Below are 14,485 nucleotides of genomic sequence, written 5' to 3'. Positions count from 1 at the left end.
AAAATTTCCTCACTTTGAGAACCTCTAGCTCAGCTCTTTGTAGAGCATAGGACGTTGAAAATGTCGAGTCCGAAAAATTCGTGAAAATTGGTAGAAACTTGTTTGGAAATTAAATGAAATCGATCGACTTAGGGTACTGAACACGTCGTATTTTATTGCACAAATACCAGCAACGGAACAAAAATCGTGATCAATGATAATGATAGATGAGATGAGACTACTCGAGTCGAAGATGATGCTTTTGGATCTCTCAATTTGAATCCAGTTACGGTGATTCGGTTGTCCAAAATAGGGTATACTACTCGATTTTTTTCCACGTAAGCCATAAGTGTATTTGTATCCGAGGAACCTATTCAACACATCAATGTTTAATCTCAATCTTCTCAAAAATTCAGACAAATGTTGAAAATTTAACCATCAATAATGCAAACGCACTTAAAATTGTTTTATTGATGGATTCGGTTTTGAGCATATCAAATTTATCTCCTCCTTCGGCCAAGTAGGATATGGTTATAATTCCGTATATCTCGTCATCTTGAAGCTTCTGGTATTGAGGAATATCGCATTCTCCGCATAAAGCAGTCACCGATGCGACTCGTTGGCCTGATGGTTTTGTAAAATCGTACGCAACTCTGAGTCCTGCACAAGAAAGAGACAAGTTTTTCGATATCTAGTATATTATCGCGAAACAACTGTAGATTGAATGTTTATAAATTATAATCCATTTATGTGTAGGTACCTGAAAAATGAAGGAAATAACTCGGTTTGTAAAAGGTATCATCCGGGTTATACGTAGATACTGCGAATTCCAAAGCTTTTTTGATAGTACTTCCTCGCAATTTCATTTCGACGAATTTATTTTCAAATGGCAAAAAGGTCATTAAATCTTCTACCGTTAAAGCTCCTGCAATGAACAAATAAGGGTACATACGTTGAATTTATCTCAGAATTATAAAAATGTTGAGTTTAATTATTCAGCCCTGTAAGTAGTTGTTACCGTCATTCTTTTTATTATCTATGACAGAACGAATGCCTCCATTTGGATAAAATGCTATGGGTGTCTTGGTCCATGTTCTGTCTTTACGTTCTTTCGCTAGTTGCACTCCCTACGAAAAAAACTATGGATTACGATGAATATCATACTCAAAATTATGAAATGTTGTACGCATTATTGCACGAATAAGTATGAAAATTGCTTCTTCTGCTGATTGTTCACTTACATAATCGACAATCATATCTGTGATCAAATTAGCCGCGCTCGATTCCAATTTACCCTGTTCAAAAATCGACTTTTCAAAAAAAGTACGAGTGTATCCTTTGACTGTGCGAATTTGTTCGTTGATCGAGGCAGTCCATTTGGCTATTTCTTTGTCAAGTTCTGGATCTGTTGAAATACGTCATCGTGTTTATGATTATCAGGAGGGTGAGTACTGCCAGGTGACTGATCCGTCGGAATTGATTGACTGATCAGTCAAAATCGCAGGTTTTGCTTTCCAGCATAGGACTCGCGCCTGAAATTTTTTGTACTGGACAAAACTATATCGAAAGAGCATGCAAAAATTTATCACCAGCCAAAATTTCAAGCGTTGAAGTGCATTTTTGATTTTTGGCGAATTTTTGCAAAATCAAATTTGGGCCAAAAATGAGAAAAAAAAACAAAATTTCACCAAATTGACCTAGAAATTTGAAATTTGGTATATGCCCTTTTTTCGACCTGCCAAATCGATTGGAAACGGCTTTAACCCGTTTCGAGCACTTCTGGAGCCTCCTGCAGATTTTCGAAATTGAAAATTTTTCATAATTTTTTTTACATTTTTAAAAAATTTGTCATTTTGAAAAAAGTTAAAAAAATCTTGGGCTGTTTGAAGACCTTGGAAAAGAGAAAATTTTGAATGTAAAATTTTGCCTTGCCTACTCCCTCCGGCCCCTCTTGAAAAATCCTATATGTTTAAAAAATGTCCGGCTAAAAGAGTCCTGCTAAAACCCTGCTTTTTTATTTTAAAATTTTGTTAGACTAGAAACCCTGAAAAATCACTGCTAAAAATGAAGAAAAATCCTCCATTTTTCAGATTTGAATGAATTTATTCTCGAAATGGTTGAAAAAAAGATTAAAAATCCATCTTGTGGCGGGGTGGGGGGGGGTAAAAAATTGGAAGATGGTGAATTTGTTTTGAAAGGAAGTGAAACGGTATAGTGATTTTTGGTCAACAAATTCCTGTAGACACCCTGTAACTTCAAGTTTCAAAAATGTGCTGGAGATTCCAAATTTTCTTAAAAAGTTGCTGGAGGATACAAAATGACCTTGAATCCACTGGCAGCTCACCTACTCGTATTAACGTGTTTAAATTGAAATGCAGCGTGAATTTCGGATTTTCGACTACATAAATCATAAAATTTTGTGAAAATGTCAAGTTTCAAAAATCTGCTGGAGGCTCCAAAACTCTTCAAAACGGTTTTAAACCATTTCCAATTGATTTGGCAGGTCAAAAATAGGGTATCGAGGTCAATTTGGTAGACCTTCGATTTTCTCTACATTTTTGGCTTGAATTTGATTTTCAAAAATTGACCAAAAATCAAAAAAATGCACTTGAGCACTTGAAATTTCCACAGATGATAAATTTTTGCGTGTTCTTTCGATCTACATAGCTTTATCCGGTTCAACAAAATTTCGTGGGAGTCCTACTTTGAGAAGAAAAATCTGTGATTTTGGCTGATTTGTAAAATCAAGATGGCCGACTTTTTTTCCCATCAAGTTGGCTTCAAAATCTTCCATAAGATGTGCCATTCAACTAGACAGAAGTTGTCCCAGAGGACCGGAAGGGTGGGGTGAAATTATTTCTTTTGCCATATACCGGACTATTGAATTTATAGAAACTTTTAGATTTCCATCGTAATGGGTTAAATTTTATGGTAAACATGCATCTTCTGATAGCTCCAAAACTGGACCAAATTTCATTTATAAAAATTCACCGAAAATATGAAAAAGCCCTTTAGCACCTGGAAATTTAGAGTCTGATGTATTTTTGCTTGCTCTTCTGATCTAGCTTGGTCCAGCTCGAAAATGTGTGTGGCAGTTGACCTTATTTGAAAGAAAACATTCTTACCTTTCTGAACTGTTGAATCGAGAATCTGCGGGTTTCCAGTTGCGCTGAGTACATTGCCTTTATCATCGAAGTCGACCATTAGTTTGCCTAAATATTTACAAAATGCGTACGCCTGGACAATGGGCACTTTCTTGCCAGATTTTTGAACCACCATAGTTGGGTATTCTGATGTAACCGCATCAACACTAGGTGGTTTATCTGTCAACAACACCAGTTATATTATTTGACTTCCATTACGTATCTGTGGGCATGACTTGATATACCTTTACCTACCTAGTTGTGTGGTAACCTACCCTTTGGTGTATACAATAAGGAATGGGAATGACCACCCACGACCAAGCTGACCTCTTCTACCTCTGTAGCTATTTTCTTGTCGTAATCGAATCCCGAATGTCCTAATGCGATAATGATATTGACCCCTTCGGACTTCAAACGCTGCGCTTCGCGTCGTATGTAGGGTATTTCTTCGAATATTTCTAAATTTTCCGTATTTGAAAGAACCTGTACGAGTTGGTACATACAAGATAGAGTGATATTTTCATTAAAATAAATAGATTGAAGTCATTTTTGAGAGTATGTTGCGTGGATCATTCGTACTTTTGTTTCTGGTGTCAAGTATCCGATAACTCCAATTCTTCTTCCTTCTATTGTTAGAACTTTTGACGGTGTCAGGATCGGCAAATCTAATCGTTTTTCACTGGTTATGTTCAGATTGGCGCAAACAACAGGTGTTTTTATATGTTTCAGGTACTCGACTAGGTTGTCAATTCCGTTGCCGAATTCGTGATTACCCAGTGTCTTGAAAATGACAATTGTGTTATTGAATAATTGTTCATGAAAAGGAGATGTCTCCAGAAGCGATTAAGAAACATTTCTGTTGAAAATTCCTATCTTTGGCTATTTTAAACTCATTTTTTCCTAATTGAAGGGTTATAGTGCTACCAAAGGATATTCGAGGAAATTTAAATTTTTTTGTTTTTTGCTTTATTTTTACAATTCTGAATATAAATTTAAAAATTGTTTTCTTATCAATTCCACCATATGTACAATTCAGTGATATTGAAGCGTTATTCCACGAGAAAACAAAACAAATTGGAAAATGTTTGCTTATAGAAAAAAATTTCATGTCCATTTTAGTCCGGCGTATGACAATAGGAGTAATTGCCACCCCCCCCGGCCCCGCCGATCATCCGGGACAACTTTTTTCTTAAAGAGGACATCCTAAGGAACATTTTAAAGCAAACTTGCCCAAAAAAAAAGTTGGCCTTACTTACAAAATGGCGGCCATTTTGATTGACAGGTCAGCCGAAATCTCAGATTTTGGGTTTCAACATAGGACTTGCACGAAATTTTTCAAACCTTACAAAGGTAGATCGAAATATCATGCAAAAATTTATCACCTGTCAAAATTTCAAGTGCTAAAGTGCGTTTTTCGATTTTTGGTGAATTTTTAAAAATCCAATTTAGGCCAAAAATGAGGGAAAAATCAAAATTTTACCAAATTGACCAGGAAAGCTGAAATTTGGGATACACCTCATTTTCGATATGCCAAATCGAGTGGAAATGGTTTCAACCCGTTTTGAGCAGTACTGGAGCCTTCAGCAGATTTTTGAAAATGGAAATTCCCACAAAATTCCATCAAATTGGAGTTGTAAAGCTGATATTTATTCTAAAAACTAATTTCAATACGCTACGAAGTACTGCAGGTGAATTTCAAGTCGTGTTGGAGCCTCCAGCGACTTTTTAAAAATTCCTGAAGCCTCCAGCAGATTTTTGAAACTTTAAATTTTCACAAAGTTTCATCAAATGGAGATGGAAAGATGAAATTTACTCTACACTCCAATTTTAACACCCTCAGAAGACGACTTCAGGTGGGTTCAAGTCATTTTAGAGCCTCCAGCGACTTTTTTGAAAATTACTCGAACCTCCAGTAGATTTTTGAAACTTGAAATTTCCCCAACATTAATTTATCCAATGCAGAAGGCAAACTGAAATTTACGTTGCAGACTACATTGGTGGTTTCAAATGGTTTTGAAGCTTCCAGCTACTTTTAGGAAATTTCAATTTTCCAATTTCGTGCAAGTCCTATGTTGAAACCCAAAATCTGAGATTTCGGCTGACCTGTCAATCAAAATGGCCGCCATTTTGTAAGTAAGGCCAACTTTTTTTTTGGGCAAGTTTGCTTTAAAATGTTCCTTAGGATGTCCTCTTTAAGAAAAAAGTTGTCCCGGATGATCGGCGGGGCGGGGGGGGTGGCAATTACTCCTATTGTCATATGCCGGACTATTTGAACTTGAAAATGAAATTGATGAAAAAAAATTGACCAATATGGGTAATTTAGAAAGAGAAATACTCGGCTGCGAAGTCTACTCGATGATAAGGAAAATGCTTAGCAAATTGGAAACATTCGGCCGCGAAATAAAAGCTCAAAGTTAAGATTGTTCAAAATAGTGCATTTTTTAATTTTTAAGGCTCAAACTAAAAAACGTTGAATTCTAAGCGTTTCGTAACATATCTACACGTCGTAAGGAATATTTTAAAACAAAAATGAGCGAAATCGGTCCAGTAGGCGAGACTCGCGGATTGGGTCAAGATTCTCAAAATTATTTTCAATTATCTTACCATAACGTCAAGTCCAAGTTTATCAATCAATTCGGAGGCAATTTGCCACTTGTAGATCGTATAATAAGGTGTGCCCTCGAAGATGTCACCAGCATTGATGAAGATGCTGGGTACTCCTTGGTTTTTAGCCTGCTGTCGAGCATCATCAGCGGCCTTCTTCATTCGGGCAAATCCTCCGTAACATTTATTCTGTTTGACGTACTCTTCGGGACACGATGCGCTGTATTCGTCTGTCTCAACAAATCTGGAATGTAAATCGTTGTTGTGCAGTATCTGAAGACGAAAGTTGGCTCGAACTGGTTTCACAACAATAAGGTAGACGGATATCCAGAAAAGTAAAAAGCAGGCTGCGAACTGGTTCATTTTTTTACAATTTCGAATGGCCGAGACACAGCTGAGGCGAACGAAGAAATGGTCAATCAAACGATTGATATATTTCCGGTGCTGGATGTTGGTACCTAATATGTACCAGACGAGAAGTAAATTTTAACTACATCACAACGACGACGCCGACGCGACAATATGAGATGTACTACAATAAACGCTATAGTGTTTGAGAGAAGGTAACAATATAATGAAGGTAATTTCTGCAACGAGAAATTTTTTGTCCGAGTTAATCGGCTAGGCTGTCGTAAAAATTGAAATAAACAGCCCGAAGAGCCACTTTTTTTGCCAACGTTTTTTTTCTCTGTTCCCCACCTTTCCTATGTCCAGTTCAAGGATTCATAATCAATATGATTATTAATTATGTATCACGCACGATTGCAATACCAGAATGTTGTGTGGAGAACACCTTCAATGGACAGCTGCTTGAAACTGTAGGTACTCGAAAAATTTCCTACGTAAATTTTGGGATTATGCCAAGAAGAGTGCGATGAAGATATTTTTCTTTTATTCATTCCTGCCTTATTCGTACTTCTGAAACCTTTCTATACCCTTGGCATGTTTTTTTTCTCAATTTATTGGTAAATTTTTTTTATTACGTAGATATTCTATTTACGTAGGTCTAGGTACATCTTGAATAAGTTACAAGCTTATAATTAATATTTTTTAGCTAGGTATATAAAGGAGTAAACGTTGAAAATTTTACTCGAGACTAGTAGAAGGGGGCAGATCGGTACATCAATTGTATGCATCTAAACTCACTTAGACATGTGACATGTATGGTACTGAAAACGAATTCTTAATTATAAATAAAAAAATGAAAGATGGGTCGGAAATGATGCTCTCGTTGCTCGAATTAATACGGAGCATGCTGGATTTTTCTAACAACAAAATACAATTGATGTAATGTACAACTTGGCAAGTCCTACGACACAAACGTTCGTAACGAAAAGAAAACTGCAATCAGTGATGATAGCGATAGATGGGATGATACTACGAAAGCAGAAGACGAAGGTGCATCAGGATTCCTCGATTTAAATCCAGTAACGCTGAGTCTATTGTCCAGATGAGGATATACCACTCGATTCTTCTCTACGTAAGCCATAAGTGGATCGATATCGATGAAACCTGTTGTATCATAGAATACAGAATAATATCAAGAACTAATTCTATTGGAGGACTGATGTAGAAAAATCTGGGTACCAAAACATTATATGTATACGTACTCAGTCTCGTTTTATTGAGAGATTCAGTTTTGATCATTTCGAATTTATCTCCTCCGTCGGCCAAGAAAGATACAGTTATAACATCGTATACTTCGTCATCTTGAAGAGCTTTGTATTCCGGTGTATCGCAATTTTTGCATAATGCAGTCACCGATGCAACTCGCTGACCGGATGGTTTCGTGAAATCGTACTTTACTCTGAGTCCTGAGAGCAAAACAAAAAAAAAGTGTGTGAATGAAGAAGAGTACTCTTGATTTTGGGTCATAGATATGTACTGAAGATGATGTTCTATTGATTGATACCTGAAAAATGGATGAAATAACGTGTATCGAATGTGTTGCTGTTTGGATCGTACATGGAAACTGCAAATTCTAAAGCTTTTCTAATCGTACTTCCTCGTAATTTCAATTCAACCAACTTATTTTCAAATGGTATTACGGTCATGATGTCTTCGACGGTTAAAGCGCCTAAAATTACATCGCGAACAAAAAGAGGAGATTAGGTAGGGGTAAATTATCGTGGGATGATGATCGTTGAATTAATTGGGCTTCGTTCTCACCATCGTTCTTTTTATTATCGATAATCGTACGAATACCTCCGTTTTGATACAGAGCTATGGGTGTCTTGGTCCATGCTGGATCCTTTCGTGCTTTGGCCATTTGTACTCCCTGTCAAAATAATAATTATCTTCGATGTTTTCTGGTACATATATCGTACGAATATAAACGATCGTTATGTATATGGCTCTTGAGAAATTTATGATTTTTTTTTTGGGACCCCCCCCTCCTCTAGTTTGGTAAACTTTTGTCCTAGCTCGCTTGAGCCAAGCATTTCTCGAAACCGTTGATTAAATTGGAGAAATAGTGAGATCAGAAGAACCGATTTATTTTATTTAAAATGATAAAATTGAACTTGTTTTGCTTTTCAAATTATATAAATTTGCTAAAGATTTTGCCCTCGCTTCGTTTGGGTCAATTTCGTTCTCTTTCTCAAAGCTGGAATTTCAGGGCTCGTATTCGGATACTTTTCTGATTTTTTTTATTTTTATCTCGGCCCTACTTCTTGAAAAATACTGGAAAAAATATTGAAAATATCAACAGTGAATGATGTGAAAGTATGGCTACTTTTTAAATTTTTCTACAACTGGCTGCACTGCCTTTTCAGCGTTATAAGAGGCCTCGTTTTTTATGTACAAAAAATGGCGACAAATCTCTTCTTTTTTTTCTAAAAAAATAATCAAAAGTCTCTCTTTTTTGGCGCTAAAATTGCCAAAAAATTGATAAAAAGAGTCGTTTTTTTGACAAAAATTGTGAAGAAGTATAATTTTTTCATAAGGCAATAATTTCCAAAAAAAAAACTTGCTTTTTGCAACAGATTGACAAAAAATCTCGCTCTTTAGAGCAAAACTCTCACTCTACCCCCGGAAATTGAATGCTAAAAATTTTCAATATGTCCCACTTTCAATCAAAAAGTTTCAAAATACCTACCTATATCTAGTTCAACTTTTCAAACAAAATTGAGAAAAAAAATTTTTGTTGCCCAATAATTGTCCAGCTGTCTTGCATTTTGCTAAAATTATCAAAATGTTTCTTTTCAACAAAAATTCTCGCTTTTCAGCAAAATCGCTACAGTTCTCACCCCCCCCCCCCCTTGCTAAAAGTACTCAAAAATCTCGCGTTTTTCCTGAAATTGCAAAATGTAGCACTTATCACTCTTTCGCAATTATTCTCAAAAAATACAGCTTTTTGCAATACTTCTTCAATTTTTTCACTTCATCAATTTATATCGTTAGAAACTCTCACTTTTTTCAACAAAATTGATAATTGCTTTAAAAAAAAGTCACTTTTTTACCCTCGGTATTCTCTCAAAAATAGCAAATAGTCTCGAATTTTGCCTAATTGCTGAGAATTTTCTTTTTTTTTTGCCAAAAATTGCTAAAAATTGTGTTATTTTTTGCATCTGAAAAGTCTCACTCTTTTCCAAGAATTGTTCTAATGTATCATTTTTCGCCAGAAATTGCTAAAAAGCCCTTTCTTTCACTGAAATCGTGAAAAGTCTCGCTTTTATTGCCAGAAATTGCGAAAATTTTAATTTTTTACTCAAAATTGCCAAAAAATTGCTTTTTTTTATAAAGTTGCAAAATATTATTGTATGTATACTTAGTTTAACTCTTTCAGAAAAAATTGCAAAAAAGTACTTTCTTGGCAATAATTCCTCAAAAGCCGTGCTTTTCGCTAAAATTGTACAAGTTTTTATCCAGTTTAATTTATAGATTTTGATTATAAACGAAAAAATCTGATTTTTTTCTACATTATAATGTTTTGGCCATGTTTTTTAATTTTTTTTGGTTACTTTTTGATTACTTTTTCGGGATTTTTGAGTTACTAAAGCTGCTGCTTTTTTGGAAAAAATTAGTAGGAGCCTTGGAATTTCGAAAAACCATTAATTAAATTTATAAAATGTTGAGATCTGAAAAACCTATACCTACTTCTTTTATTAAATCAGAGTCTTTCTATTTTTCAAATTATGGATTTTCCAAAGCTCTTGCCCTCGCTTGGCTCGAGCCATTTAAAATGCTCTTTCAAGCAGTTAAAAAATGAAATGGTTGAACCGACGAATTACAGAACTAATACTCAAATCAGAAAAGTGCGCCCCCTCCCAAAAAGTATGGTTTTGATCCGCCACTGGTTACAGAAAAGATGAACGTTCAAAATTGAGTTCCAATTTTTTACGTCTTGATTTTTTCATGAAGTGGCACCGAACTAAGGGGGAGGGTGTAGCGGTAGAAATGATCACTTTCTCCACTATAGGGATTTGACAAGACAACTGTTGCGCTCTAGGAAATGGTAGTCAAAAACACCGAAACTAACGAAAGGTCCCGTTGTTATCAGAAATTTTCAACAATTTTCCTTCAATTTTCACAACATTACATTCCAATGTTTATACTGGGACCTTTCATCAGCCAATCATAAACAAGGCGACACTAGCGCGGCGCACCTCTGTCAAGTTCCTATAGGCGGTAGAAAATGAATGTTTCTACGTAATTCTACAAGGTATTCGTGACGTCAGACGCATTCTCGTATTTAAGATATTCGCGACGTCAGTCGCCAGAAATATCTGCGACTCATCAACCCTTCCACGATACCACCACCAATTTGCTGCTGCCAATGAGACCTATGCGACGCGAGCCGTTATGTCCCTACTTTTACGCCAAATATCCGTCATCCCTGCCACTTTTACGTTGAACTTTCGCCCTTATAAGCTCCTGCACAAGCGTTTTTTCCTCAGTTGTTAGTTCCAACAACTCACCACGCTAGCTGTTCCAGTTGTTGTATGCATTCCTCCTCACGCTTTCGACTTCTTGCTGCCCAGTGGAATACCTTGGTGACCAAGACTTACAAAATACCAATTTATGCTGCGGATACGCTTTCTAAGGACACTTGGAACTTATCCCATTCATCATGGACCAACATATCGAGTCACGCCTTACGCGTTTTTATATCTCCACTGTATCGTGGGATGTAAGCCATGAAGGATCATAAATGAGGAACTGTGGAATGTAACTAGCACTCGGGCGTTGGGGTTAAAAGCTCGTCAGTAGACACGGCACTCCAGAGAACCCGATGTCCTTAACCAAGTGAAAGCCTGCCACCAAATTACGCATTTGATTCATTACGTTTTCTACTAGAAGTTTATAATTATCATTTAATTATAGAAGTCTCATTCATGTGTATGATTTGAGCAACCTGTGATATTTTATGTTTACGCTATCAATACATGAATTTATCATTTGGCTAATCGAGATGTCATAATTTCCTTCATACGCTTTAACCCTGAGAAGATATATTATCAGGGCTTCCTACCTGAACAACTTATGACGTTTTCTACTGTTTTATGACTTTGTGCTTCACAATATCAAGTTCCCCGTTAAATCGTGTATCTGTTTCAGTTCACTAGGCTCCTTAGGAAGGAGTCAGAGGACATAGTGTTGGTGGATAATTGTATTTATGCGAAGAAATGCAATTATATCGAGAATCAACAAAAGTAATGTGTTCAATTTTGAGATGTGCCCCCCACATTTTGGACGCGGACATGTGCATTTTACGAGTACAACCATAGACAACGAAAGAAAATGCGCATAATTACTTTCTCCCCCTACAAGGGGCTCCAAAAAAAATCCCACCATATATACAGTATGAAGACTACCTTAGTGGATAGGTTTACTTATAGTTCACTTACAAAATCGACAAAAGAATCGGTAATGAAATTAGCCAAAGTGGATTCGAATTTTCCCTCATTGAAAATCGATCTACCTAAGAAAGTACGCGTGTGACCTTTGACGATGTGGACGCGCTCGTCTACTTTGGCAGTCCATTTGGCTACTTCTTTGTCAAGTTCTGGATCTGTAAAAAAAAGTTGAATTTTGTATTTCAATAAGTGTAACTGCCACAATTTTTTTGAAAATGATTTTCGATCTTGGTTGAAAGATTTACATATTTCAAGCTGAGTTTTCAATTTCTTACCTTTCGCGACGGTTGAATCGAGAATTTGTGGGTTTCCAGTGGCGCTGAGGACGTTACCTTCGTCGTCAAAGTCGACCATGAGTTTTCCCAAGTATTTACTGTAAGCGTACGCCTGCACTACTGGTACTTTTTTGCCAGATTTTTGTTCCACCATTGTAGGGTATTCGGATGTCACTGCTTCGACACTAGGTGGTTTATCTAGTGGTGATATAATTATATGACATACTTAGTAAGTGAAATGTAGTTACAAGCAAGAAAATTGAGTGCTTATGGATAGTTTTATTGCAACTTAACCTACCAGCTGGTGTGTACAATAACGAATGAGAATGACCACCGACAACTAGGCTGACTTCTTCTACTTCTGCGGCTATTTTCTTATCAAATTCGAAACCCGAATGTCCTAAGGCGATTATGATCTTGATGCCTTCAGACTTCATTCGTTGAGCTTCACGTCGTATGTAGGGTATTTCATGGAATATTTCTAAATTTTCTGTACTCGACATGTCCTACACAGTCACACAATTCCATATACCAAACATCGTATAAAAATCTGAGCACCTCGAAAAATAATTTTTCAAGTTATTCGTACTTTTGTGTCAGGTGTCAAGTATCCGATGACTCCGATTTTTCTTCCTTCCACTGTCAGAACTTTTGACGGTGTCAAGATTTGCATATCTAATCGTTTTTCACTGCTTATGTTCAGATTGGCGCATACAACAGGTGTTTTTATATGTTTCAGGTATTCGACCAAGTTATCGATCCCGTCGTCGAATTCGTGATTACCCAAACACTGAAATTTGTCAAACACATAGACGTCAATTTTTCCAAAAAAATATTTTTTTTGGGCCAGAAAGTATCTTGGATCTAAAAAAAAACCTAAATTAAGGAATAACTTTACCATGACGTCCATTTCAAGCTTTTCAATCAGTTCTGCGACAATTTCCCATTTGTAAAGCGTATAATACGGGGTACCCTGAAAGCTATCACCAGCGTTGATGAAAATGCTAGGTACGCCTTTACTTTTAGCCTGCTGTCGAGCATCATCTGCTGCCTTTTTCATGCGAGCGAATCCTCCGTAGCATTTGTTCTGTTTGACGAACTCCTCTGGACATCGTGCACTGTATGCGTCTGTTTCAACAAACCTGACATGTAAATCGTTGTTGTGCAAGATCTGCAGACGAAAGGTTCCTTCAGCAGGTTTCACAAAGGGGCACACGTGCGTTAAAAATACGAATAATACTATCAAATAGGCTACGAACTGATTCATTTTTTCGATCACTGTTTTTTTTTCACAATTTCAAAAGACCGAATTGTACAAATTGATTCCTAGCGACAGGAGAGGTTCAACTCACGATCACACTATCAAAATAAACAGCTGATAGTGGCCACTTTTCTGTCGTCGTTTTCCTTTTTTCCCCTACCGTCTATGTATTGGACTACCTATCTGGATGGTTTGTACTTTGTACGGTGGTGTCGTATCATTTTGAGTTGACAGTTATGTAAATAACACTCTACTGTCACGAACGCTGCATATAATTTTACTCTACATACATCATGATCATTGTCCTTAATGCTGATTGTTTCCTCTTCTCCACTTGATGCTCAATCTCGTTTCTCATGCGCGTATAACGAGTGAAATACTAGTACTTTTGTAATCTGGGGATTATGTGAATTGAAAAGAAATCGTATGTGTCAATCAACGACTACTTTAAATTATCGTTGATAATTTTTTTTATTGATTTCAAGACAGTCGCGTCACTTTCGAAGTAAAATCATGACTAATTATTTCACAATTGTTCTGAAGTGGCTCTGAAAAATTTGGTATTTCGGAATATTCTTGAAATCGAAAGGGATAATCATTCAGTGAGAAGTGGACAAAATTTGTGATACTTGGCTGAAAGAACTGCTCGTTATAATACGCATCTTTTATGAAGATTTGATTTTTTTACTTGTACTTTTTCTGGAATTTGAAAATTTATTGGTAAACAAATTCAATTTTGAACTCACCCTTCTGGAATTTCACAATAACCACGTAAAACCGCCAAAAAGGTGTCCAAAAAGCACCAACAAATTTCAGGCAACGAAGTGCATTTTTTTGTCGATTTTTAGCTAATTTTCGAAAATAAAATTTGGAACAAATGGGAAAAGATCAAAATGTTTTTAAACTAAGTAACATAGATAGCTGAAATTTCACGTGTACCCTCCTTTCGACGACCAAAATCGATTGCATCCGGTTTCAAACAGTTTTGAGCTGTTCTGAACGATCCTGCAAATTTTAGAAAATTGAAATTTCCGCAACATTTTTTCCAATGAAGGTGGCAAGTCAAAATTCAGATACTTCATATTCCAATTTCAACGTGTTGAGTCGACTAGATGTAGTTTGAGGCTGTTCTGAAGTCTGCACTGTACCAACAAAATTGGAAAAATTGATACGTTTTTGACTAACAAGGAAACGTCTTGAGGTGTCCGCCTCCGATTTGAACGGGACCAAGATTTTTGGAAAGAGCACGTTCTAAAACTCTCAAATACAAATTTTCAGCTGCCCAAGTTCATTTTTCGATTTTTTGGCGAATTTTTGAAAATCCAAAATTGACTATTTTGGTGATTTATGTTTTTTTTTTTTTTT

The 14,485-nt window shown here is 36.3% G+C and overlaps 3 protein-coding genes across 6 annotated transcripts in view; 1 reads left to right on the top strand and 2 right to left on the bottom strand.

Moving 5' to 3' along the window:
- Nucleotides 1-14,485, top strand: part of rsh (radish) — a 780,520-nt gene that overhangs the window by 330,213 nt on the left and 435,822 nt on the right. The gene's annotated exons all lie outside the window — the stretch shown is intronic.
- LOC135839912 (protein 5NUC-like) lies at nucleotides 129-6,359 on the bottom strand. Its single transcript, XM_065356173.1, has 9 exons — nucleotides 5,727-6,359; nucleotides 3,702-3,902; nucleotides 3,398-3,605; nucleotides 3,105-3,302; nucleotides 1,221-1,384; nucleotides 998-1,106; nucleotides 740-904; nucleotides 436-639; nucleotides 129-349 (listed from the first exon to the last, which is right to left on the bottom strand). Exons 1-9 carry the CDS (start codon nucleotides 6,087-6,089, stop codon nucleotides 153-155), a joined length of 1,809 nt encoding a protein of 602 aa, XP_065212245.1. The 5' UTR covers nucleotides 6,090-6,359; the 3' UTR covers nucleotides 129-152.
- LOC135839887 (protein 5NUC-like) lies at nucleotides 6,683-13,227 on the bottom strand. The gene is made up of 9 exons (XM_065356138.1): nucleotides 12,758-13,227; nucleotides 12,449-12,649; nucleotides 12,158-12,365; nucleotides 11,860-12,057; nucleotides 11,576-11,739; nucleotides 7,896-8,004; nucleotides 7,639-7,803; nucleotides 7,337-7,540; nucleotides 6,683-7,238 (listed from the first exon to the last, which is right to left on the bottom strand). The coding sequence occupies exons 1-9, from the start codon at nucleotides 13,124-13,126 to the stop codon at nucleotides 7,036-7,038; spliced, it is 1,821 nt and encodes a 606-aa protein (XP_065212210.1). The 5' UTR covers nucleotides 13,127-13,227; the 3' UTR covers nucleotides 6,683-7,035.

This window comes from Planococcus citri, chromosome 1, assembly GCF_950023065.1.
Source record: "Planococcus citri chromosome 1, ihPlaCitr1.1, whole genome shotgun sequence".
Taxonomy (NCBI): Eukaryota; Metazoa; Arthropoda; class Insecta; order Hemiptera; family Pseudococcidae; genus Planococcus; species Planococcus citri.
The sequence above is the reverse complement of the archived record's forward strand: the minus strand, read 5'-3'. Positions and strand labels throughout refer to the sequence as shown.